The 27,695-nt window shown below is 37.8% G+C and overlaps 1 protein-coding gene across 2 annotated transcripts; it reads left to right on the forward strand.

Annotated features, from left to right (window-relative positions):
* FAM221A (family with sequence similarity 221 member A) lies at nucleotides 1–27,329 on the forward strand. 2 transcript variants are annotated; one of them, XM_082632615.1, is made up of 7 exons: nucleotides 1–131; nucleotides 2,990–3,163; nucleotides 6,264–6,454; nucleotides 8,496–8,702; nucleotides 13,173–13,280; nucleotides 16,835–16,917; nucleotides 26,959–27,329. In XM_082632615.1, exons 1-7 carry the CDS (start codon nucleotides 13–15, stop codon nucleotides 27,025–27,027), a joined length of 951 nt encoding a protein of 316 aa, XP_082488741.1. In that variant the 5' UTR covers nucleotides 1–12; the 3' UTR covers nucleotides 27,028–27,329. The 2 variants fall into 2 exon arrangements, with proteins under 2 accessions (XP_082488741.1, XP_082488742.1); XM_082632616.1 differs by having other exon boundaries at nucleotides 16,838–16,917.
* The last annotated feature ends 366 nt before the right edge of the window (nucleotides 27,330–27,695 follow it).

A 27,695-nucleotide genomic window follows, 5' to 3' on the forward strand; every position in this document is an offset into this window, starting at 1 on the left:
GGTTCTGCTCACATGCGCAGGGCAGGCTGGGGCCCCAGAGCCGGCGCCTCCCGGTTCCCGCCCGCCATGGAGCGGCTGACGTTGCCCGCTGGCGGCGCGGCGGCCGTGGACATGTACATGGAGTACCGGAGGTGAGGCGGCGGCTCCGCGGGGCCAGGAGACCCCGGGCAGGCCCGGCCCCTCTCGCTGGAGGAGCTCTGGAGGCGCGGGCGGGCCCGGTCCCCCTCGCGGGAGGAGCGCTGGAGGCGCAGGCAGGGGCCCAGCGCTGGCTCGCGGGGGCTCCCGGAATCCCTTCCCGGGCTGGTGGGGGAGGCTTACATTGATTGCAGGTTTTCAATTGCAGGTTTTCTCTTTCTGTAATTAAATATTGTACTGACACGCAGTTCTATTCTAATAAGTTTCTTCCGAGGCAATTTAAAAGGCCTCCCGCTCTGACCTCTTTGAGGAAGGATTATTAACTAGATTTATACAAAGATCCTTTATTTTCTTCTAAACTGCCAGTGTAGATTACACATTGAGTACTCGGGGCCTGTGAGAGCAGACATCAAGTTTGCATGTTAACTTAGTAATAGGGTAAGTCGTGAACTTCTAAACATGCTCCCACCCCCGAGGGGCTGGTTTTAAGAGAAAGACACTGGTGTAGTGTTGGTGGTTCTGGAGAAACTCTTCTCTGGAAACTGGAAGTGCAGCCGCTCCTAGGGCTTTAGGGAGTGATTCACTCCCTGGGGCCCTGACAAAGACCAATGCACCTGTAGCGATGTGTTTTTTCGGTCTCCCAAGAAAGGTTTTTTTTTTTAAATATCTTTATTGGAGTATAATTGCTTTACAATGGTGTGTTAGTTTCTGCTTTATAACAAAGTGAATCAGTTATACATATACATATATCTCCATATCTCTTCCCTCTTGCGTCTCCCTCCCTCCCACCCTCCCTATCCCACCCCTCTACGTGGTCACAAACCACCACCGAGCTGACCTCCTTGTGCTATGCGGCTGCTTCCCACTAGCTATCTATTTTACGTTTGGTAGTGTATATATGTCCATGCCACTCTCTCACTTTGTCACAGCTTACCCTTCCCCCTCCCCATATCCTCAAGTCCATGCTCTAGTAGGTCTGTGTCTTTATTCCCGTCTTACTCCTAGGTTCTTCATGACCTTTTTTTTTTTCTTAGATTCCATATACATGTGTTAGAATACGGTATTTGTTTTTGACAGTTGGGAAACTGGGTGAGTGGGAATTACTGGAGAGGGACAGGCAGGAGGAAGGGGAGTTGAGGCGTGTGTGTGTGTGTGTGTGTGTGTGTGTGTAAGGGGGAAGTAAGACGAGGATCCTATCCTCACCTGGGAAGTTTGAGTGGCCTGAAACCCAAGCCAGAGGAGTTGCTCTGCTTAAAGGTGGTTGCCCCAAATTACTTGGGCAAATGAGTTCCTATCTGACTGCACTTCCCTCTGGCTGTCTAGGTGACATACTTTTGGGTAATGCCTAGAAATGTCTTGGTAATTCTGAGCCAGAAAAAGTGAGGGTGAGAAGCTTGATGGGTCAGGCCTCATTCCTGTTTCGGGTAATGCAGGAGACTTGTGCCCAGAACAGCTTCCACCCAGCCCTCACGTAGGGCAGAGCGGGCTCTTTGAGGCTCCAAGTCTTACATTGTCCTGGGAGCAAGTTGCTGGGTCCTGATGTTGACTGATAACTTAGATATTTAGATATTCAGGTATGTGGAATGTGGGCCTTCAGTTGTAGTCTCTTGCCTGGCCCAGAAAATGTTAGGGCCTGGGAGGAAATTATTTTTCAAACATAAACTACCTGGAATAATTCTCTAAAAGTTAGGGGCTTGCTGCTCAAAGTGTAGCAGTCATGGCATCACTAGGGAGCATCACCAGGCCCTCTTCAGGCATTTTAATCTGAATCTGCATTTGAACTAGATTTCTTGGGGATTCTGTAAATAAAGTTTGAGCTACACTGGTTTAGAACTTAAAATCAAATGATCTCTTTCTTTAAAGATATACATTGAGCTTAAGGTCTTTTTAGTACCTGTTGGTATACTTCTTGGTAGCTATAATAAAGTGAAGTGGCCCAAAACTTATCTCAGAATAAAATGCCCTTTGTTTTTATTTTCTTTACTATTGTGTATCTAAATTATTTAAGTAAGGAAGAAGCTTGTAATGGTTTCATAGCCTCTGAGTTGGTTTTATTTATCTACCTCAGCTAAAGGCTTGAAAGTATGGAAAAGAGTATGGATTACACCAAAAATTATGTAGCATTCTGCAAACAACACTTTTCATGACTTCTAAAGGGGGTATTTTCAAGGAGATATTTCTTCAATTTTAATTGTGCTTCCTTTTCCTCCAGGGAGTCCAATTCTTAATTTCCTAAGAAATTAAGAAATAGTGTTGGCTTAATTTTTCCCATAAAATTTTGAGGTCGGTCTTCTGGAATTAAACAATACTGCACCTCATTACTCAATGCATGTGTTGGGTTTGAGCTGGTGCAGATCCAAGGGTGTTTGTGGGTCCCATCTTAGTTTAAACTCCTGGCCAGGGTTTGGAGTCAGGTGTGGGCATTAGTCATGTTGTCTTCAGCGTCGATGTTTTTTGTACCATTTGTTTTTTTGGGAGAGACTATTTTTTAAGGAGGAAAATATTAGAATTTTTTAGCAGTTTAGGCTCCGGCTTTTAATGTGAAAAATGAGCATGTTTGCTTCAGAATCAAAGGAGAAACTGAGATGAATATGTGGTAATTCTCTAGTGGTAAACCTGGATCATTGAAATCAGATGTTATGAATTCATTGACTTTCTTATTCATAATTCTCTTTTATATGGGAAGCAAAAGCTTTATTACTATTGTGTGTAATTTTGCTATTAACATGAGCCTAAGTAAAAAAACAAAGCCGAAGAAGCGTTTCCTTTGACTATACAAGTATAGTTTAATTTTAGTATTTTTAACCTGGAAAATAAATGCACAAGGCTTAAGAGAAGTATTTTTTTGTTGTAGAATTGTTGGTGAGGATGATGGAGGGAAACTTTTTACTCCTGAAGAATATGAAGAATACAAAAGAAAAGTCTTACCTATGCGTTTACAGAACAGATTATTCGTGAGCTGGCGATCACCTACTGGAATGGATTGTAAACTTGTGGGTCCAGAGACACTGTGTTTTTGTACCCATAGGTAAGATATTTTATTGCTAAGGTTTCTGGTGATTAGGAAGTATAAAACTGTAGCAGAGCATATCTTCCTTCTATAAATACCATTACTGGTGATAATTGGGAAACATTTGAAAACAGGCCTTTATATACCAATAATATGCCAGAAATTATTTAAGGTTTTTTGGGGCTATATTTTAAAAATTTCTGTTGTATCCTATTAGAACTCATTATGGAGTCTATCACCTTAAGCATCTTTTCTCTTACCATTGGTTAGAAGGATATTGGTGCCCCTGTGGCTTTGCCAGGGGTCTTTCAGTTAGGCTGCAGAGCAGAGTCTGCCTCTCCCACCACTGGACAAGGTAGTAGAGGATGGGTCATCAGACTGCAGAACTGATTTTATTTTTATTTTTTTCTCTGCAGAAAGAGTTTATTTTATTTTTTCATTTTCACCTTTCATTCTGAACATTTTCAGACACACTCAATATTGGAGAGTATGGTGTAATCGACCCCCACATAGCCATTCTTCAGCTTACATAAGTTATGCAGAACTGATTTTAGAGTTGCTTGAGTCAAATCTACTATCTACAAATAGGTTACCAATAGGTTACCAATCTATAAATAGAAGCATTTCTCCTCACATTTACTAATCTCCCTTTACATTTTAAGTGTGTTGTATGAATACCTTTCTCTTTTACTTACACACACACACACACACACACACACACACACACACACACATGCCTGTGAAGGATTGGTTCCAGGACCCACTGCGGACACCAAAATCTGGGGAAGCTCGAGTCCCATAGCTGGGCCCTCCTGTCTGCGGATGTGGATTCAGCCACCCTCAGATCATAAACATAGTAGGAACACAATACGTCGTTGGTTTAATGCCCAGATGAGGAAGCCATGGATACTGAGGGCCTACTGCATATTTACTGAAAAAAAAATCTACAGTTTAAACCTGTATTGTTCAGGGGTCAACTCTGTGTGTGTGTGTATGTGTGTGTGTGTGTGTGTGTGTGTACATATATATATATATATACCTTTCTTTAAACAAAAATACAAGCACACAGCTTTTTATTACAAGTGATTGTCTTCTGAGAAAAGCACATGGAGGAAAGGAAATACATGAGGCTCCAACCATTGATGTGTGTTACCTATACCTGAGGTTTGCATTTTGCTCTGTTTATCCTGTTCTACTTTAAATTTTATGAGTCACAGGTCTTAGTTGTAAAGCTCAAAAGGACAAAGCTGCTTCAAGGAAAAATCACAGAAACTATTATGTGGTTTTAGGTAACGACTTCAATTTTCTGTTCCAAAGGAACCATGGGAGAGCCGCCCTGTTCTGATAGTTTCTGGAGCTCTTTCCTGAGGTACTCTGTGTAGTTGCTGTTTACAGACTTGCAGTTTGCTGGAGGTTGTTAGGCAGTTGCTAGGATAAGTAATGTTGTGTATAGATTGACTTGAAATTTGTCTAGCAACCCCAGATAAAAACACTGTGGAGGAATGGAGGATGAGGGTTATGTTGATATCTTTCAGAAATGAAGAGGACTTTGGTAATTTTATGTTAGTTTTATCATTTATCCTTGTAAAAATTTAGTGCCAGTCTCATATCTATGTATAATTGTACAGCATGGAATTAACCTTCAAAAGTGACCCAACCCCACTTGGATGGAAAAGTTCTTTAGTACCAGTCACTCAGTGAGATCTCTGTCTAAATTAATTTTTCCCTATTATGGATGTGAAACATTGGTTATTTAAGGAAAATGAGGAATATATAGAAACGTAGGAAGAAAACTCAACACCTAAAGCCAGCTTTTGTTAATATGTTTTACTATGTTCATGTACTTTTTTCTTTACATAGTTCATTTAGTTGTTAATTATATGTATGGATAAATATTGAACCAGTTTTTCATTACAGAATCACGGAAATGTTTCCACATGGTTCGTAGTAATTGCAAACAAGATTTTTAATACCTGCTTGATATTCCAGCTAGTCCAGTGGTGTTCACTGTGTTTTCCCCAGAGCTATGACGGAGTCTCAGGGGCGTACCAGGTGGAAGGGCAGGTTAGGGGAAGGACAGACTCCAATTATGGCTCTTTGCCTTGCTTTAACCAATTCTGCTTTTATCTGTTTTGTATAGTATTATGGTTCTGTGAAAGATTTTATTTGAAGAAAAGTTTTCACTGGTAAAAGAGTTTGAAAACTGTCTTCTAGTAATAGACTTATCCATTCCCTTATTATGAGTATGCTTTATATATATTGCTTTTGTTGCTAATGCTATCCTTATGCACAAAGCTCTTTATATACATGGAATAATTTTCTTAGGGTATATTCTTCAAAAATGAACCATCTAGGTTAAAGGATGCATCTTTTTATGTTTCTTGAAACCCTATTAAATGGGATTGGTTTTTTTGTAACACTCTTGACAGCATTGTGAAATTTGTACAGTTAAGAAAACTTTGGCTCTCTTTGCTAAGTGAAAAATGGTATCTCATTGTTATTTTAACTTCTATTACCTAGGATAATATTGAGAATAATAAATTTAATATTATTTTACTGAGTATCACTTAATGAGAAGGAAGCCTGAGAAAATTACGTACAGCATTTTAACAAAGAGCTTTGGCTTTGAAAGGCGTTGATAATTTATTTTGAAGTTTAAAGTTAAAAATTAAATTATATTAAAATAAATAGCATTATTATACATTTATTGAACTTATTTCAATTTTAAGTAGCAAATCTGTGAAAATAAATGTAAATAATGCACTTTGATAAAAAATTTTCATGAAGAAGTTTTTTCATACTCGGGTTGTGCTTCTGTATTAAAGAATCTGTAGTGGTATTTTAAGAGAATTATTTGCTATTTCTTTGTATATTGTTGTGAAAATTCTTCTTAAATAATTAAAAATAAAAATCTAGGTGGGTAAAGATTTTATCTGACCAAAGCAACATAGCTGACAAATACTGCATGCAGGGGAGTGTATTTTCAACTTTACTGATAAGAACAATGAAACAAAAATAAAAGTGAAAAAGAATCATTTTGCATTTAACAGAACAGCAGTTGTCATTTCTGGCAGTACCTGCATTGTGCTTTTATTTCTTCTCTCTTTTTTTTTTTTAGGTATAAGCAACATAAAACTGACTTTGAAACGATTCCTCAGCAGCGCCCCATCAGTCTGCCTTGTCAAGTGACGGGCTGCCCATGCAGGGCTTACCTCTACGTGCCTCTGAATGGCATGCAGCCCATTCGCTGCAGGTGCAAGCACTTTGCTAATCAGCATAGTGCTGGGCCTGGCTTTATGTGCAATGCCTGTGAGTTACATTATGATAAACACACAAACAGAATACTTTTATCTCCTTATTGAATGTTTAATGTGTCTCTGTGCCAGTTTCATTCAGCTACAGTTACATTAAACAACTAGGATGATGGATAGCTACTCTAAAATTTTATTTTTGTGGAAAATCTCAGTTATTTATATGCTTTGCAGTCATCAACCTTAATCTCTAATCTCAACCTTAATCTCATGTAATTCAAATAAGTTAAGTAATAGTAATAGATTTTAAAGAATCACTAGACGTGATCTGATTCAAATTTTTGAATCATGGACGTTTTACCAACTGAATTCTATTTACAGAATAATAATCCTTAAAAAGGATTTTATAAGTCTAAAAAATTTGTATAATTTGCTGGCAGATTATTATGTTATTGCCTAAGACATAGGTTGATGGGAAAAACAAAATGTAACATGATGCTTTTAATACTTTGTAGGCAATAGCACCCTTTTCTCAATACCTATACCCAAATCCCAGCCACCATCCCATATATACCCTTTCTCTTCATCATCCTTTTAAAAACCCTTTGAAATAGATAGGATATATTTTTTAAATTCTTTTAAAATTTTTATTTTATTTTTACTTATTTATTTTTGGCTGCATTGGGTCTTCATTGCTGCACACTGGCTTTCTCTAGTTTTGGCTAGCTGGGGCTATTCTTTGTTGCGGTGTGCTGGCTTCTCATTGAGGTGGCTTCTCTTGTTGCAGAGCTTGGGCTCTAGGCACGCGGGCTTCAGTAGTTGTGGCACATGGGCTCAGTAGTTGTGGTTCACGGACTCTAGAGTGCAGGCTCAGTAGTTGTGGCGCACGGGCTTAGTTGCTCTGCGGCATGTGGGATCTTCCCAGACCAAGTCTTGAACCCGTGTCCCCTGCATTGGCAGGCGGATTCTTAGCCACTGTGCAACCAAAGAAGCCCTAGGTAAGATTTTTTAAAAAATAGGTAAAATATTTTTCTTCAGGAGATAGTTTTTCCAGTTCTTTTTGTAGTATCTTGAATTGAAATCTTATGATGAAATATGTTATAAAACATTTTTAATGACAGTGGCAGAAATAAATATGTTTCATGATAAAGTATGGAAGTATTTGAATAAAACTTATTTATTATGTGCCTTGGTTCCCATACACATTTGTCAGAAGTGTGAGTGTGTAAAGATTTTGTTAATGGTCTATTCAGGACTCCATTTCAATGTGGCTTGTTTTTTACGAACAGTAATTTTATTGATATAATTCACATACTATATAATTCATCCATTTTGAGGGTACAACCTAATGTTTTTTAATATATTCACAGAGTTGTGCACCCATCACCACAATAAATTTTAGAATATTTTCATCACCCCAAAAAGAAATTCCATATCAATTAGTAGTCATTCCTTATTTCTTCCTCCCCTCAGCTCTAGACGACCAATAATCTACTTTCTGTCTCTGTGGATTTGTCTGTTCTAGACATTTCATATAAGTGGAATCATAGAATATGTGGTCTTTTCTGATTAGCATCTTTCACTTAGTGTACGTTTTTATGATTCATCCATGCTGTAACATGCATCAGTACTTCTTTCCTTTTTGTTGTTAAACAGTATTCTGTTGCATCTTTCTGTGTCTTTGGGTTGGCCTTCCAATATGGCTTTTATGGGGAATTGACGCACAGAGACATTTCCACATTATTTCTTCACCACTGGGCTGTTCCTCCATACCTGCTTTTAACTCAGTATTTGAGGAGAGGGCCTGTGTTTCCTGGCTCTCCAATGTTCAGCTCAGTTTCCTTTAGTCCTGATTGATTTTTCCAATTTTTTTTTTTTTTTTGCTATGTACTCTCTTACCACTTTAGCATCTTTTAAAAGTAAGAGCAGTGGCTGGGAGGGAGTGAATTCAGGGGCTAGGGGTAAGACGTACAGGAGCCAGAGCACAGTGTATGAGGGATCCAGATTCAGGTGATTTTGGCCAAGCTAAGTGGTTTATAGGGCATGCAGCTCATTACCTACATTTTAAAACGTTTAACTTGGTTTACATCTTGATTCAGGTTCTAAGTGTTCAGGATTCCATAGTTGCTTCACTTGTGCTTGTGGTCAGCCTGCATATGCCCATGACACAGTAGTGGAAACTAAGCAAGAAAGACTGGCTCAGAGAAAACCGGTGGGACAGGACGTTCCTTATGCAGCAATGGGAGGATTAACTGGCTTTAGCTCGCTGGCAGAAGACTACATGCGATTAGATGACAGTGGAATTGGTAAGTGATGATATACGAACTGTGAGCTTGTCATATTGTGCTAACACAGTATGTGTTACGTGTGCTAACAATAGTGAAGCCTTGTATTTGTTTTGCTCTTTAAGTTCTTCATGTTATTTTCAAAAAATGTTCTCTCATTTGATTTTTATTTTTTAAAAAAGATTTTATTGTCACTATCCGATGTATGATTATTACAGAAAAATTAGAAAACATAAGAGAAAAAATCACTCCTACCCCAATGCTCGTACCGAAATCCCAACTCACAACCCCATTGTTTGTAATAGCGGAATAATAATTTGTTTTATTTGATATGATACAGTTTACCTGTTATCCTATTGTATGTAATTTTTGCCATTATAACCATCTCATTTTGGAAACATAGGCTTTTGTCCATGTGTGTATGTATATGCATGTGTGTACACGTTATCACATCTGTAGTAATGTATGATCATATGCATGTATGTCTACATGTATTCACACAAATATATCTGCTTGCATATATAAAAACTTAAGTTAATATACGGAGAAGTTTAATTGGATATATCTCAAACTATTGAAGGTAGCTGGATCCTTCTGGGGAAAAGAACTATGGTTCCTATCTACTTTAAATACTTCTATGTGTGTGGATTTTTTTTTCATAAAAAGCATGTATTTTATTTTTTATTACAAAAATTTCAGAAACATAAATGAATATTTTCTTGTTAAAATAGATTCAAACAAGTCTCCCTTGAACACTTTTCTTAACCCCAGATTCTTTCCTAGAGGGTAATTTGCTGTCATCAATTGATTTGTATTTCTCTTTTTAACGTACATTTTTATAGTTTACTTTTTTAAACTTAGAATAATTTTTGAAGGCCTATTATATCAGGACATACAAATCTACTTATTTTTTAACTGCTTCATATTATTCCACACTATAGATAAATATCAGTTTTCTGAACCATTTCCTTGTTCATGGCATTTAGATTGTTTCCATTTTATTTTTTTGCCTTTACAAACATCGTGCCCCCCAAATCCTTGAACTTGCTTCCTTGTGTACTATGTGAATTTGACTCGAAGGCAGATGGAGAGAAGTAGAATTGTTGGGTTGAAGAGTGTGCACATGTGAAATTGTAATATGTTCTGTCGAATTGCCTTCCAAAAATGCTGTACTTGTTTATACTTCCTTTAGTGATGTTTTAGCTTACCTATTTCCAAACATTTATGTCATTAAACTTAGTTTTTTTGCCAGTCTAATGTGTGAAAATGTTATCATTGTTTCAGTTCAGTTGATTTCCCTCATTATTAGTGAGATGAGAGTATTCTTATATTTAGTGGCCGTTTTACTTTCTGTGGATTGTCTGTCCATATACTTTGCTCATTTTTATGTTTTTATATTTTCTCATTGATTTATAAGAAGTCTTCTTATATATTCTGTATACTAATCCTTTGTATTTATTTTGCAGATATTTTCTTCCAATATGTCATTTGTCTTTTGGGTTTTTTACTTCTTATTGTTGTTGTTTTACAGTTTTTAAATGTAGGAAGCAGGCCTTCCCTACTCTAATTTTATAAATATGTTCTCCTTCATTTAATGCTTAATTTTCATTAAGCATTCTCCTTCATTTAATGCTTAATGCTCATTTAATGCTTAATTTTTTTGCTTTTATGTTTAGCTTTCTTATGTATCTGGAATTTATTTTTTGTGAAAGTGTGAGGTGTGTATAACTTCAGTTTTTGTCTAAATCATTGGAAAGTTATACAAACACAGTTTTTCCCAAATAATTTGAAACTTTACCTTTACCATATTCTATCATACTTTCTATTTTGTGCCATTGGCCTAATTGCATATTTTGTGCCAATATTTCGTATTTTTAATTATCGTTCTTCATAGTGTGCTTTGATAATTGGTATGGTAAATTCTTCCTGTTTGTGTTCATTTTTCAGAATTGCCTTGATATATTTGTGCATTTTCTCTTCTAGGTTATTTTATAACTAGCTTGTTAAATTCCATAATAAATCCTTTTTCAATTTTTATGGATACATGATCATATTAGGCTCATGCAACAGTTACAGAAAACCCAGTTATCAGTGGCAAACAAAAAATGATGGTAATGATGTTGTTGATGATAATTACGACTTTGTACTGTGAGGCTTGTTCCAGCCTCTCTATATCTATTACCTCATTTAATCCTCACAACAACTCTGAGTTAGGTGCTATTATTAATCCTTTTTGCAGACGAGGAAATTCAGCACAGAGTAGTAAAACATCTTGTTCTGTGTTATTCAGCTAGTAAGTGGTAGGACTGGGTTCACCCCCAAAATTGTTCTGGGCTCATTAGTCAGCCTCATTATTGTCTATTTCTGTGTGACTACCATATTGTTTTCATTACTACAGCTTTATAATAAATTAATATGTATGACTTCATTTTTTTACTTTAGAATTTTCCTGACCTATTCTTCCCTTTTAATTCTTTCAGAACTTTGGCAATGTTTTTTAAAAACATTCTATTATTACAAAACATTCTATTATTTTAGTTGAATATGTAGATTAATATAGGAAGATTTGCTGTTTTAAAATATTGAGTCTCTTCATTTCTTTGTCTTCTTCTGTGTAGCTTAGTGGAATTCTGAAGTTAACTTCATGGAAGTCCTGCACAATTCTTAATTTTATTTCTAGATATTTCATCGTTTTTATAGCTATCATATATGGATTTTTCCCTTCCATATTTCTAGCTGATTATTGTTTGCTTATGAAAAGGGAAATGCTGTATGCTGCTTTTGTTACCAGTCATTATTACTTAATCTTAAGATTTTAAATGTATATCTTTAGTTGATTTTGCATATACAGTTGACCCTTGAGCAACAGGGCTTTGAACTGCAAGGGTCCATTTATACATGGATTTTTTTTTCAGTAGCAAACACTATGATACTATACAATCTGTAGTTGGTTGAATCTGCAGATGTGGAACCATGGATACAGAAGGCTGACTGTAAAGTTTTATGTGGATTTTGACTGCGTGAAGGGTTGGCACCCTTAACCCCTGCACAGTTCAAAGGTCAACTGTAATGATAGTTTTGCTTCTTCCTTTCCAATATTTGTGACTCTTCTTACTCTTTGACTAATCAGAATGACTGGTACTTTCAGAACAATGCTAAGTAATAGTGGTAGTAGCTGGCATCTTTGCCTTTTTGTGACTTCTGGTATTTTATCACTTAAGTATCTTTATAATATAAAGAAAAAAAACCTTTTCCTTCTGGCCTCTTCTGGAAGGTGGGGTGAAGAAAGATGAGAATGAGGAGAGGAAACATAAGATGTTTTTGTCTTGATTTTAGATGTAGGGGAGCCCAGAGCAGAGGGACGTCTGCTCCATTAGCCATGTAGAGTCCTGGACAGAGATGATCTTTTGCTGGAATTTGTTCCTTTGTGATACTGAAGGAGCCCGTAGTAATTCCCAGCTCCTGTGGGGTGCTTGGAAGGCAGGGGAACAGTGAGGCAGTGGGCCTGCCGTAGCATCTATCATAGCAAGGGGCAAAGGTGACTGCAGAGCAGAGCTAGATGTGGTTCCCCTGAGCTCTGGGGGATTCGGTAGAAAAAGTGGCAGGCAGCTGAGAGGTCTGTACTTCTAGTGAGAGCGTTTGAGGCTACCAGGCCTTACCAAGCTGAGAGACTAAATTGCAACTTTTGCCAGCCTTTAGCGTTTGAGATCAGTAGCGCATACGGCCACCAGAGAATACGCAAGGACCTGGCTGGACCTGAGCCCCCTTCTCTGATCTTCCCACAGGTCACAAGAGGGAGGAGCTGGGGAAGGTGGGGTGCAGGAATCTGAAAGGCTGAGCAATTGTCCCACACTATTCACTTTATAGGAAAGGACTAAGAGTTTATTTCCTTCTCTCTACCTGTGGATGGGGATAGGCATGTGGGGGAGGGGTGGTTTGTGAAGTAGTAGAGGACTTATTAATTTTTTCTGCAGCTTCCTTCCTTTCGGTCCAAAAGTGAATGTAGCAGTTGGTCTTTGTAGTTTGTGGTTTAGGATTGTGATTGTTTCCTCATTTCATTGAAGAAGTTTTCTTTATTTTTTCATATTTTGTTTTTAGATGGTTTCCCAGTAAGGAATAGAGGAAAAATACACTTATTCTATCCTCTTGAACTAGAGGTTTTTTAATTCTGAATGTCTTGCTTTTGATATGTTTTGTGATTATGTTAAGGTCTTATACTTCTTTGCTGACATACAATTACATTCGTGCATATTTCTTTTCTGTGAGAAAGGTCTCTGAGAAATGCAGAAGTACTTTTATCCATTTGCCTTTACTTTATATGGCAAAAATTTATATAAACAAAAATTTATATAAACAAAAATTTTCATTGTATAGAAAGGATTTTTCTAATGATTCTGCTTGGGGTTCTAATTTATTTCACATCTGAAATAACTTCTTTGTATCCTAACAAATAAAGATTTAATTTTCATTCCTCACATATTTTGTTCTCAGGTGCACCTTCAGGTGAATTTTTAGACTCTCCAGTTACAGCCATGGACCACCCATTTCTAAAAGCATTTCAAGCATCATCTAGCTCTTCTCCAGAAACACTAACAGATGGTAATGAAATTAAATTGAGAAATATTTTTGGATGTAGTAAAGAATATAGATTGATACATTTTCCAGATTACTCTTTTTTTCCAGTATTATCACAATTTGATTGTCATTTCACTTTTATATTGGCCAGGCACTGAGAAAAAGCAAGAATCTTCATTTTAATTGGGAAAAATTGTTAAATCTTGGAATTATGAGGATTCTGATAATACAAAACTTTGGAGTTTTAAAACCTTATTCTGGTACATGTTATTGCTTTGATCTGAATAAGAGAGCCCTCTAGTGGACTAATTGCCTTGATCCTTTAGGCTCTCGCAAACAAGGTGTAATCCCTTGATAATTATAGATTAGCAAGGTTTTACCATTTATAAATTGCACATAAAAATGAATAAAGTTCATTTTTATACATTCTTAAGTATTCTATTTCCTTTATTGAAAACAATAATAAAAACGAAGAAGGAATTTGTTTGATTTATGAGGTATTTAGTATTTTAAAATATTCTGAAATGAGAATTTTCTTTGATCTATTTGTGTTTTCATACAACCTTTTCATGTACACTGACTTTTTGAGCAAGGGACTTGCACAATGAAGTTATTATAAAATGTAGGTAGAAGTAAGAAATCAAAACAAAAGAAAAGGACACAATTGTGTCACTTTTTTTTAGTGAGGTATAGTTGATTTACAGTATTATATTCCTTTCAGGTATACAACATAGTGATTCAGAATTTGTATAGAATATACTCTATTTAAAGTTATTATAAAATATTGGCTATATTTCCTATGCTGTACGATGTATCCTTGTAGCTTATTTATATGTAGTAGTTTCTATCTCTTAATCCCCTTCCCCTATCTTGCCCCTCCCCAACTTCCCTCTTCCCACTGCTGACCACTAGTTCATTCTCTATATCTGTGAGTTCTGTCAACTTTCAAAGTTGATGTAACTATTACATTAAGCTGCAGGGTTTTTTTTTTTGGTTTTTTTTTTGTTTTTTTGTCATATGCGGGCCTCTCACTGCTGTGGCCTCTCCCATTGTGGAGCACAGGCTCCGGACGCACGGGCCCAGCGGCCATGGCTCACGGGCCTAGCTGCTCCACGGCATGTGGAATATTCCCAGACCGGGGCACAAACCTGTGTCCCCTGCATCGGCAGGCAGACCCTCAACCACTGTGCCACCAGGGAAGCCCTAAGCTGCAGTTTTGACTGAGTTGTAGTGGTAGCCAAGGTACAAAAAGGAAGGTGAGATCAGTTAAATACTTCTCCTTATTAGAAAGGAGGAGCCATGAATTCCTCGGTGCACATGAAAGTTGTACCAGTGCTGGATTATTTTTTTTTATAAATTTATTTATTTATTTGTTTTTATTTTTGGCTGCGTTGGGTCTTCGTTACTGCGCACGGGCTTTCTCTAGTTGTGGAGAGCGGGGGCTACTCTTCGTTGCGGTGTGGGGGCTTCTCATTGCAGTGGCTTCTCTTGTTAGGAGCATGGGCTCTAGGCACGTGGGCTTCAGTGGCTGTGCTACACAGGCTGTAGAGTGCAGGCTCAGTAGTTGTGGCACACGGGCTTTGTCGCTCCGCGGCATGTGGGATTTTCTGGGGCCAGGGATCGAACCCGTGTCCCCTACGTTGGCAGGTGGATTCTTAACCACTGCGCTACCAGGGAAGCCCCCCAATGCTGGATTTTAAAGAAATTTATGTAGTGACCCTCAATGATGCAGTAGCCCAAGTTTCTTAAAAACTTTTTTTCAGCAAATGCAGCCTCTGGTTGGTTAATTCTGATACTTACCTTTGATAAAAGTGGTAATATCCCATTTTACCAGATAAATGGTAACATACCATTTATTAAAATGTAACTCAGGGGCTTCCCTGGTGGCGCAGTGGTTGAGAGTCCGCCTGGTGATGAAGGGGACACGGGTTTGTGCCCCGGTCCGGGAAGATCCCACATGCCGCGGAGTGGCTGGGCCCGTGAGCCATGGCCGCTGAGCCTGCGCTCCACCGTGGGAGAGGCCACAACAGTGAGAGGCCCGCGTACCGCAAAAAAAAAAAAAAAAAAAAAGTAACTCAGTGAAGGTGATTCTGCAAGAAGCTTAGCTCAGATGGTCCAGCGTGATCCAGGGAAAGACCCAGGGTTTACAGACGAATGGATAGAGAGCATATATTCTAAGCAATTTTTCTTGTTTTTCTCAACAAGATTTGTATTAGGTAGTTGTTGGCAGTGTGGTTATACTCTGTGGTGATCATCTGGAGTCATATGATTTTTGTGTTGCTGGTTGAGGGTGAATTCATATGCTTTAAAAACAAGAACAGGTGTTCAGGTTGATATTCTATTTTGGATGTGAAGGGACCCAACCAAGACATTCACCTGAAATGAAGGTGAACTCTTCCATGGAATTAGGTGCTTGGCTTACCTACAAGGAAAACCAGATTTTCCTTCCTGAAGCAATTTTAAATTCCTTTCAGCACATAAACTAGTTCTTGACAAGTTTTAAAAAAGTAAATACCAAGGAAATGGTTAAAATTATTTTAGTTTTGAAAAATTTCAAAGCAGGAAGTAGCATCACTTTTGGTTGCGTACACAAACTCTCTTAGTCCGTTCAGGTGGCTGTAACAAAATACCATAGACTGGGTTGCTTATCAACAGCAAAAACTTATTTCTCACAGTTCTGGAGGTGGGGAAGTCCCAGATAAAGGTGCCGGCATGGTTGAGTTCTGGTGACAGCACTCTTCCTGATTCACAGCCAGTGCCTTCTCCTTGTGTCCTCACATGGTAGAAGGGTTGAGGACTCTCTATGGGGTCTCTTTTATAAGAACACTAATCCCATTCATGAATGCTCCACCCTCATGATCTAAGTACTTCCCAAAGGCCCCACCTCCTAGGACCATCACATTGGGCATTAGGATTTCAACATATGAATTTTGGGTGGTGGGGGGAGGGGGCAGGAACACAAACATTCAGACCTTAGTGCAAACCTTCAATAGTTACTTCTGCACATTATCTGTTACAGTGTTACATGAATTTCTAGCTATAAAATTTAAAAAGTAGTTGAACAAAGCTAAATGAGCTCTGATGTGAAATAGCTATATGATGTTATTTAATATGAACCACTTGAATATTTGGAGAATGTTTACCAATGAACATTACTTTTGTCTTATGATGCCCTGCTTTCTGAAAAAGAGGGAGTAGGATCAATGATTCATTTAGATCATTTCTGGTTTGAAAAACACAAAATAATCACTCAGTAGAAGGAAAGTTTTTTTCTGTTTTTTATTTCAGAAGAATTTATAATTATATGAATACAGTTGACTCTTGAACAACACAGCTGGGTTAGGGACCCCCACCCCTGTGCAGTTGAAAAATCCTCGTATAAGTTTACAGCTGGGCCTCTGTATCCACAGTTCCTCTGTATCCACGGTTGTTCACATCTGCAGATTCAGCCAACCCAGGAGCATGCAGTAGTGTAGTAGGTATTTATTGAAAAAAATCTGAGTATAAGTGGATACACAGTGCAAACCCATGTTGTTCAAGGGTCAACTGTACTTAGATTTTTTTTTTTTCCTTACTAGTAGGTACAAGCAGTCAAGTTTCTTCCTTAAGGAAACCTGAAGAGGACGATATGGCTTTCTTTGAAAGGCGATACCAGGAAAGGGTAAGTCTGTAGGAAAACCTGCTTACATTAAGCATTTACTTGTAACAGAGGCACTGTAGAACAACTATATATTGATTGTGGATCATCATTAAAAATAATTTATAACGTTTACTAATAGCTAGTGTTAGGCCTTGAGGCTTATTTAGAACAATTCAGAGAGAAACAGGACTAATGAATATGATAATTTATGGAGGTCATAAAGATTGACTAAATATACACATAAAATTGTCAATAATAAAGATCAACCTGAGCAGATTTGTAAATTATATATATATTGAATTCTTTTTTTAAAATTAAGTAATTTATTTATTTTTGGCTGCGTTGAGTCTTCATTGCTGTGTGCGGGCTTTCTCTGGTTGCAGTGAGTAGGGCCTACTCTTTGTTGCGGTGTGCGAGCTTCTCATTGCGGTGGCTTCTCTTGTTGCAGAACACGGGCTCTAGGCATGCGGGCTTCAGTATTTGTGGCATGTGGGCTTAGTAGTTGTGGATTGTGGGCTCTAGAGCACAGGCTCAGTAGTTGTGGTGCACAGGCTTAGTTGTTCCGTGACATGTGGGATCTTCCTGGACCAGGGATCGAACCCATGTCCCCTGCATTGGCAGGCAGATTCTTAACCACTGGGCCACCAGGGAAGTCCCTGTATATTGAATTCTTACTGTATAGTATTTCTTCTCCTTAGTGGCTTCTAGGTATAGGCAGACTGAAGTTAGAATTACCCAATAGCCTTTAAGAAGCAGAACACTAAACATAAACATATTTTAACAATTTTCAGGGCTCAACAACTACAGTGTTGATGTGTTCCCTGCTTTCAGTAATGATAATTTTCATCAGTTCACCACCACACCATAAACTGCTTGGGGATAAGTATAGTATTTTTTATTATCTGTATTTTCCCCAGAACTAAGTACAGTGCCTTGTACATAACATGTTTTCAATAAATATTTATGGAAAATTGAAAAGATAAATACAGGTATAATTGATATTTGCTTTCACACATCATCTACTTACACATGTGATGTGTTTCATGTCAGTGTTCATATTTGAAAGTTTTGTTTTGTTCTTGTTTATTGCCAGGTGAGGGGATGCTGGCTTGATGAGGCATGGGGGATTGTATCCAGCCATATGGTACATTCCCCAAAGTGCTTTCCTTAGGATTATTTCATAGTTGCTTTGTGGGCATTCATTGTCTCTCTGACTAGGTAGTAAGTGCCATGAAAGTAAAGACACTCATCACTTTTTGTTGTATTCTCTACAACTCTTAAACAAGAGCTTGTTGAGTAACTAAAGGTGTGGAAAAAGGAGACCATTAAATAAATTCACCATCCAAGAGCAGAGGAAGTGAGTAGGGGACAGAGAGATTAGCATGTCTTTCCTAATGAAGAATTTTAAAGTAAAGGGGGACAGTCCTTGGTATGACTTAAGGCAGTGATAAATATTGTCTGTGCTATAGCCATTCATCATATGTGGCTATATATGTCTAAATTTAAATAAATTAAAAATTATTTCCTCAGTCACACTAGCCACGTTTCAGGGTCTCAGTAGCCACATGTGGCTAGTGGCTACCTTGTTGGGCAGTGCAGAAAGTTCTTTTGGAAAGCTCTGATCTAAGAGAAAGAGGTGGTGGTAGAATTTCAGGGGAGAGGATGAAATAGAGTGAGGAAACAAGAGGCTATGTTTGCAGCATCATCAAGGATAGACTTTTAATCAAATCAATCTGTGTTCTTAGAACACACACATTCACAGCTGAACTTTTTTTCCTCATAGGCTTATGAGGGACAGTGTTCTAGAACTCCTTCCTTCCCTCCTCCAGGAGCTTGGGTAGTGTTGACTGCCTTGAAAAACATGCTGATGGTATTTGCTTGTGGCAAGGTAAAGGGGATAGTTCTTATCTGTGAATGTTTTAGGGGATATACCTGGCCCATACAGTCTGCTTATTATAAATAGACCTAGAGTTTATGGATTTATAGGATGTGGTTTATAACTCTTCAGACTGTGTAATTTATGGATTTATGAGATACAGTTTATAACCTCTCCAGCCTGTGTGATGAATGGAGTATAAAACCTAAGAAACTCAAACCTAAACAACTTCCTCTGAGCTGACGTGTATCATACACGTTGTTAGTACTCATCTTTTACTCCAAAAAACTACGACAAGCACCATTGAGGGAAAAAGGATGATTAGGAAACTAAATCTGATGGGTTCAGGGCCCCTTTAGAAAGCAGTGCTACATCTGAATCTGGTTTTGCTTGTATCCTTTGCTACTCATTGGTATCATTGGGTGTGGGGAAGAATCTATGATTAGTGTCAATTGGTTTTGATAATTGAAGCCTTTGTGGTAACATAGTTTGCTACCTACTTTTACATATTGTTAAAGAGTTGCTTTTTAGCTTCTGTAATATATCAGGTCAAATTATTTTCTTCAATTGTGGATGGCCTTTGGTCTCTTTTCCTCAATAAAGGAGAATTTTATTAAGGAAACAATTATTAAAGATCAGCTAGGTGCAAGACACTGAGTTAATGCCAGGAAATTAAAAAAAAAAAATTAAGGAGAGGGCAGACAGCAGAAGCAAGAAGAGCTACAATCCTGCAGCTTGTGGAACAAAAACCACATTCACAGAAAGACAGACAAGATGAAAAGGCAGAGGGCTATGTACCAGATGAAGGAACAAGATAAAACCGCAGAAAATCAACTAAATGAAGCAGACATAGGCAACCTTCCAGAAAAAGAATTCAGAATAATGATAATGAAGATGATCCAGGACCTCAGAAAAAGAATGGAGGCAAAGATCGAGAAGATGCAAGAGATGTTTAACAAAGACTTAGAAGAATTAAAGAACAAACAAACAGAGATGAACAATACAATAACTGAAATGAAATCTACACGAGAAGGAATCAATAGCAGAATAACTGAGGCAGAAGAATGGATAAATGACCTGGAAGACAGAATGGTGGAACTCGCTGCTGTGGAATGGAATAAAGAAAAAAGAATGAAAAGGAATGAAGACAGCCTAAGAGACCTCTGGGACAACATTAAATGCAACAACATTTGCATTATAGGGGTCCCAGAAGAAGAGAGAGAGAAAGGACCAGAGAAAATATTTGAAGAGATGCTAGTTGAAAACTTCCCTAACATGCGAAGGGAAATAGCCACCCAAGTCCAGGAAGTGCAGAGAGTCCCATACAGGATAAACCCAAGGAGAAACATGCCGAGACACATAGTAATCAAATTGGCAAAAATTAAAGACAAAGAAAAATTATTGAAAGCAGCAAGGGAAAAACGACAAATAGGATACAAGGGAATTCCCATAAGGTTAACAGCTGATTTCTCAGCAGAAACTCTACAAGCCAAAAGGGAGTGGCATGATATACTGAAAGTGATGAAAGGGAAGAACCTAAAACCAAGATTACTGTACCCGGCAAGGATCTCATTCACATTCGATGGAGAAATCAAAAGCTTTACAGACAAGCAAAAGCTAAGAGGATTCAGCACCACCAAAGCAGCTCTACAACAAATGCTAAAGGAACTTCTGTAAATGGGAAACACAAGAGAAGAAAAGGACCTACAAAAACAAACCCAAAACAATTGAGAAAATGGTCATAGGAACATACATATCGATAATTACCTTAAATGTGAATGGATTAAATGCTCCAACCAAAAGACACAGGCTTGCTGAATGGATACAAAAACAAGACCCATATATATGCTGTCTACAAGAGACCCACTTCAGACCTAGGGAGACATACAGACTGAAAGTGAGGGGATGGAAAAAGATATTCCATGCAAATGGAAATCAGAAGAAAGCTGGAGTAGCAATATTCATATCAGATAAAATCGACTTTAAAATAAAGAATGTTACCAGAGACAAGGAAGGACGCTACATAATGATCTAGGGATCAATCCAAGAAGAAGATATAACAATTATAAATACATATGCACCCAACATAGGAGCACCTCAATACATAAGGCAAGTGCTAACAGCTATAAAAGAGGAAATCGACAGTAACACAATAATAGTGGGGGACTTTTAACACCTCACTTACACCAATGGACAGATCATCCAAAATGAAAATAAATAAGGAAACAGAAGCTTTAAATGACACAATAGACCAGATAGATTTAATTGATATTTATAGGACATTCCATCCCCAAATTGCAGATTATACTTTCTTCCCAAGTGCCCATGGAACATTCTCCAGGGTAGATCACATCTTGGGTCACACATCAAGCCTCAGTAAATTTAAGAAAATTGAAATCATATCAAGCATCTTTTCTGACCACAATGCTATGATATTAGAAATGAATTACAGGGAAAAAACGTGAAAAACACAAACACATGGAGGCTAAACAATATGTTACTAAATAACGAAGAGATCACTGAAGAAATCAAAGAGGAACTCAAAATATACCTAGAGACAAATGACAATGAAAACATGACGATCCAAAACCTATGGGATGCAGCAAAAGCAGTTCTAAGAGGGAAGTTTATAGCTATACAAGCCTACCTCAGGAAACAAGAAGCATCTCAAACAATCTAACTTTACACCTAAAGGAACTAGAGAAAGAAGAATAAACAAAACCCAAAGTTAGCAGAAGGAAAGAAATCATAAAGATCAGAGCAGAAATAAATGAAATAGAAACAAAGAAAACAGTAGCAAAGTTCAACAAAACTAAAAGCTGGTTCTTTGAGAAGATAAACAAAATTGATAAACCATTAGCCAGACTCATCAAGAAAAAGAGGGAGAGGACTCAAATCAATAAAATTAGAAATGAAAAAGGAGAAGTTACAACAGACACTGCAGAAGTACAAAGCATCCTAAGGGACTACTACAAGCAACTCTATGCCAATAAAATGGACAACCTGGAAGAAATGGACAAATTCTTAGAAAGGTATAACCTTCCAAGACTGAACCAGGAAGAAATAGAAAATATGAACAGACCAACCACAAGTAATGAAATTGAAACTTTGATTAAAAATCTTCCAACAAACAAAAGTCCAGGACCAGATGGCTTCACAGATGAATTCTATCAAACATTTAGAGAAGAGCTAACACCCATCCTTCTCAAACTCTTCCAAAAAATTGCAGAGGAAGGAACACTCCAAAACTCATTCTATGAGGCCACCATCACCCTGATACCAAAACCAGACAAAGATACTACAAAAAAAGAAAATTATAGACCAATATCACTGATGAATATAGATGCAAAAATCCTCAACAAAATAGTAGCAAACAGAATCCAGCAACGCATTAAAGGATCATACACCATAATCAAGTGGGTTTTATCCCAGGGATGCAAGAATTCTTCAATATATGCAAATCAATCAATGTGATACACCCTACTAACAAATTGAAGAACAAAAACTATATGATCATCTCCATAGATGCAGAAAAAGCTTTTGACAAAATTCAACACCCATTTATGATAAAAACTCTCCAGAAAGTGGGCATGGAGGGAACCTACCTCAACATAATAAAGGCCATATATGACAAACCCATCAGGAACAAGACAAGGATGTCCACTCTCACCACTATTATTCAACATAGTTTTGGAAGTCCTAGCCATGGCAATCAGAGAAGAAAAAGAAATAAAAGGAATACAAATTGGAAAAGAAGAAGTAAAACTGTCACTGTTTGCAGATTACGTGATACTATACATAGAGAATCCTGAAGATGCCACCAGAAAACTACTAGAGCTAATCAATGAATTTGGTAAAGTTGCAGGATACAAAATTAATGCACAGAAATCTCTTGCCTTCCAATACACTAATGATGAAAAATCTGAAAGAGAAATTAAGGAAACACTCTCATTTACCATTGCAACAAAAAGAATAAAATACCTAGGAATAAACCTACCTAAGGAGACAAAAGACCTGTATACAGAAAGCTCTAAGAGACTGATGAAAGGAATTAAAGATGATACCAACAGGGGCCTCCCTGGTGGCGCAGTGGTTGAGAGTCCGCCTGCCGATGCAGGGGATACGGGTTCGTGCCCCGGTCTGGGAGGATCCCATATGCCGCAGAGCGGCTGGGCCCGTGAGCCATGGCCGCTGGGCCTGCGCGTCTGGAGCCTGTGCTCCACAACGGGAGAGGCCACAACAGTGAGAGGCCCGCATACCGCAAAAAAAAAAAAAAAAAAAAAAAAAAAGATGATACCAACAGATGGAGAGATATACCATGTTCTTGGATTGGAAGAATCAATATTGTGAAAATGACTATACTACCCAAAGCAATCTACAGATTCAATGCAATCCCTGTCAAATTACCCATGGTATTTTTTATGGAAGTAGAACAAGAAATCTTAAAATTTGTATGGAGACACAAAAGACCTCGAATAGCCAAAGCAGTCTTGAGGGAAATAAATGGAGCTGGAGGAATCAGACTCCCTGACTTCAGACTGTACTATAAAGCTACAGTAATCAAGACAATATGGTACTGGCACAAAAACATAAACATAGATCAATGGAACAAGATAGAAAGCCCAGAGATAAACCCACACACCTATGGTCAACTAATGTATGACAAAGGAGGCAAGGATATACAATGGAGAAAAGACAGTCTCTTCAGTAAGTGGTGCTGGGAAAACTGGACAGCTACATGTAAAAGAATGAAATTAGAACACTCCCTAACACCATACACAAAAATAAACTTAAAATGGATCACAGACCTAAATGTAAGACCGGACATTATCAAACTCTTAGAGGAAAACATAGGAAGAACACTCTTTGACATAAATCACAGCAAGATCTATTTTGATCCACCTCCTAGAGTAATGGAAATAAAAACAAAAATCAACAAATGGGACCTAATGAAACTTAAAAGCTTTTGCACAGCAAATGAAACCATAAATAAGATGAAAAGACAACCCTCAGAATGGGAGAAAATATTTGCAAATGAATCAATGGACAAAGGATTAATCTCCAAAATATATAAACAGCTCATGCAGCTCAATATTAAGAAAACAAACAACCCAATCCAAAACTGGGCAGAAGACCTAAATAGACATTTCTCCAGAGAAGACATACAGATGGCCAAGAGGCACATGAAAAGCTGCTCAACATCACTAATTATTAGAGAAATGCAAATCAAAACTGCAATGAGGTATCACCTCACACCAGTTAGAATGGGCATCATCAGAAAATCTACAAACAACAAGTGCTGGAGAGGGTGTGGAGAAAAGGGAACTGTCTTGCACTGTTGGTGGGGATGTAAATTTATACAGCCACTATGGAGAACAGTATGGGGGTTCCTTAAAAAAATAAATATAGAATTATCATATGATCCAGCAATCCCACTACTGGGCATATACCCAGAGAAAACCATAATTCAAAAAGACAAATGCACCCCAATGTTCATTGCAGCAGTATTTACAATAGCCAGGTCATGGAAGCAACCTAAATGCCCATCGACAGACGAATGGATAAAGAACATGTGGTACATATATACAATGGAATATTACTCAGCCATAAAAAGGAACGAAATTGGGTCATTTGTTGAGAGATGGATGGATGTAGAGACTGTCATACACAGTGAAGTAAGTCAGAAAGAGAAAAACAAATATCGTATATTAACTCATATATGTGGAACCTAGAAAAATGGTACAGATGAACCAGTTTGCAGGGCAGAAATTGAGACACAGATGTAGAGAACAAATGTATGGCCACCAAACGGGGAAAGCTGCAGGGGTGTCGGGGTGGTGGTGTGATGAATTGGGCAATTGGGATTGACATGTATACACTGATGTGTATAAAATTGATGACTAATAAGGACCTGCTGTATAAAAGAATTTTAAAAAATTAGGGAGGAGAAAGAGGAGGTGTTTTTGCTCTTTGGATAATGTATTAGGTGGATGTATTTGCTAAGTACTATTTGAAATGAGTAAACGCTGCTTTGGCTTTTTAAATTTGTTTAGCATATTTGATCTTTTTTGATGTTACTGCAAATGTAACACTTCGCCCTAAATGAGAGGGGTAAGGGGATTAGCATTTGAGTGCTTATTAAGTACCTAGATTTATATATATATATATATATATATATATATATATATATATATATATATGAATATATAAAATTTTATTTAAACCTTTAGAACAACCCTATTACATAGTGCCTCTTACTATGACCTTTTTTACAAAGGCAAAACTGTTGGTTAGTAGTTTGCCTCAGATGGTTAATCAACAGTAGAGGTAGGATTCAGGTATTCTTCTGACTCTGAGGCCCATAATCTTTGCCTCAGAACAGAGTGTTCTTTGGGGGTCCTTCAGATGGCCTGTTGACCTTTACAGTGTACAAGAGTGATATGAGTGTACGATTTTTATTTATTTATTTTTTTGGCCGTGCCGCGCAGCATGCAGTATCTTAGTTCCCTGACCAGGGATCGAACTCGTGCACCCTGCAGATAAGTGTGGAATCTTAACCACTGGACCGCAAGGGAAGTCCCGAGTGTATGATTTTTGAATGAGGTTCCCAGCCAACTCAAAGAGGAGAGAGAGAGGGAGAAAATGGGGAAGAGACAGAGGTGAGATTCATTCACTTTTATTTTTAGGAGGTTACTTGCAGTTTGGTGAGATTGGGTAGACTGGTTTTGCCAGGCCTCTTCTGGTTTCTTTGTATTATTCCCGTCATATTAGGAGGTAAGAGGCCTTGCTGCCACCCACCATGCCCCATCTTTTCTCTCCCCTTCTTTTGCAGGGGTAAGGCAGTGGTGCTGCCTTGGAATTGGTGTGTGTGAGTGTGAGTGGCAGTAAAAGGAAGGTGGGTTTTGTGTTCTATGGAGTCTTTTTTTTTTTTCCCCAAGGAAAGGGTTTATATGTTTCTAAAAGATCAGAAGGCTGCTGCTTAGGGTATGCAAGCTTCTTCTTTGTTTCAGTTACAGTGGAGAAGGACAACCTTCAGGAAGGTAACTGTTGAAATGTAGAAATCAGAATTATAGGTAACTGTCCTTTAAGCAGTATGTGTTCCAGAGATAATCCAACTGGATTAGGTGTATCCTGTAACGCTGTAGGGAATGTGCATAGGCTGGATGTAAGGTTAGGCATTTAAGCTTTTCTTTTTTTTAACTTTAGTGGCAATTAAAATTAATTTAATCCTTTCTCCAAAGCAATATTCATTATATGTTATTTTTGTTAAAATGCTTTTGTAAAGTTGAAATCAAACAGTACTTGATGACTTTAAAAATTTTTATTTATTTATTATTTTTGGCTGTGTTGGGTCTTTGTTGCTGTGTGCAGGCTTTCTCTAGTTGTGGCGGCTTCTCCTGTTGTGGAGCACGGGCTCTAGGCACGCGGGCTTCAGTAATTGCAGTATGCGGGCTTAGTAGTTGTGGCTCGCAGGCTCTAGAGTGCAGGCTCAGTAGTTGTGGCACACAGGCTTAGTTGTTTCACAGCATGTGGGATCTTCCCGGACCAGGGCTTGAACCCTTGTCTCTGCATTGGCAGGTGGATTCTTAACCACTGCGCCACCAGGGTAGTCCCTGATTACGTTTTTAATTAAAAAATTTTGTCATTCTTTGTGTTTGAGATACAGACAGACACACACACGCAAACACACACACTTACACACTGAGATAGAGACAGAGCCCTTGACAGGACCTCTCTCTGCAGGGTTCTCGCTTTTGTGCTCATTCTCTGAGTCCTCTGTTCAGTCAGCACTCCTCAAATCTCTCCCGTGTGCTGGGCTGTGTGTGTGAAGGGGTGTGTGTGTGGAAGTGAGACTGTCTGCCTCTTCCCCCTCCCTCTGACCCATTCTCTGTCTCTAAGGTGTTACTGAAGTCTGCCCTGTCTCTGAGAGAGAAGAAGAGAGGAAACACAGGAGGGAGAGGAGTTGGGAGCTTGCATACCCCAACAAACCATATTTTAAAAATGCAGTTAGGTCCCTTCAACAATCAGATTGTGGCTTTAGTATTTAGCAGCTTAATAACCACTAAGTAACTGTGTAAAATGGCTGTGATAAATAAGACATGAACCCAAATGAGGTATGTGCAACCTTTTTTTTTCTTTAGGATGTTTTACAAATTATTATATCAACAAATATTTTAAATTTTCAGATAAAAATGGGAAAGGCTGCTAAGCAGAAGGGAAAAGCACCATTGCCATCAACTACAAAACCTTCATGAAGACTACTGGGGAAATTAAAACCAGCATCCAAATATGTCTTTTGTGTGTTAATTATTTAAGTATAATAATACAATTTATTTTTCCTTAAATAATTTACTTCTTTTTCTGTGTAAAAATATCTTTTTGAATGTTTCCTTAATTTAAGTGAAAATACCTTATACTACTTTTGTCAAAATTCATGGTTTATTACTTTATATAAACTTTTTATCTCTCCTAACAAATAAGGTTATTTTCATATTAGCCAAAAGCTTAACGTACAGTAAATATTTTTAGTTTATAATAGTTTAACTTTTTCAGGCTATTTTAAAAATTAAAGATGTTATTGAGGGTTTTGAACAAATGTATTTCATTCAAAATAGTTACATGAAAATCCTTAATTTTTATTTTTCAAACTTTGTAATGTTGATTTGTTTTAAAATAAAAAAGTGTATTTTAAAAATACATAATTATTTTCTAGTGGCATCTAATGATTTTTAAGTTGTTCTGTTAACTATGCATTGTTTATAACTGTATTGATGCCTCCCATGTGCCACTTCAGATTCTCTTGGTGCACCTCTAACTCCAGTACTGTTGTGAGACACTTCCAAGCAGGCTTCTGACAGCTTCACATGGAAGCCATTTGATGGCACTTTGTCTTGCTGTCTTCTCGAAAGATCCTCTGACACTG

Source organism: Mesoplodon mirus (genome assembly GCF_964341445.2).
Source record: "Mesoplodon mirus genome assembly, chromosome: 9".
NCBI classification, from domain to species: Eukaryota; Metazoa; Chordata; class Mammalia; order Artiodactyla; family Ziphiidae; genus Mesoplodon; species Mesoplodon mirus.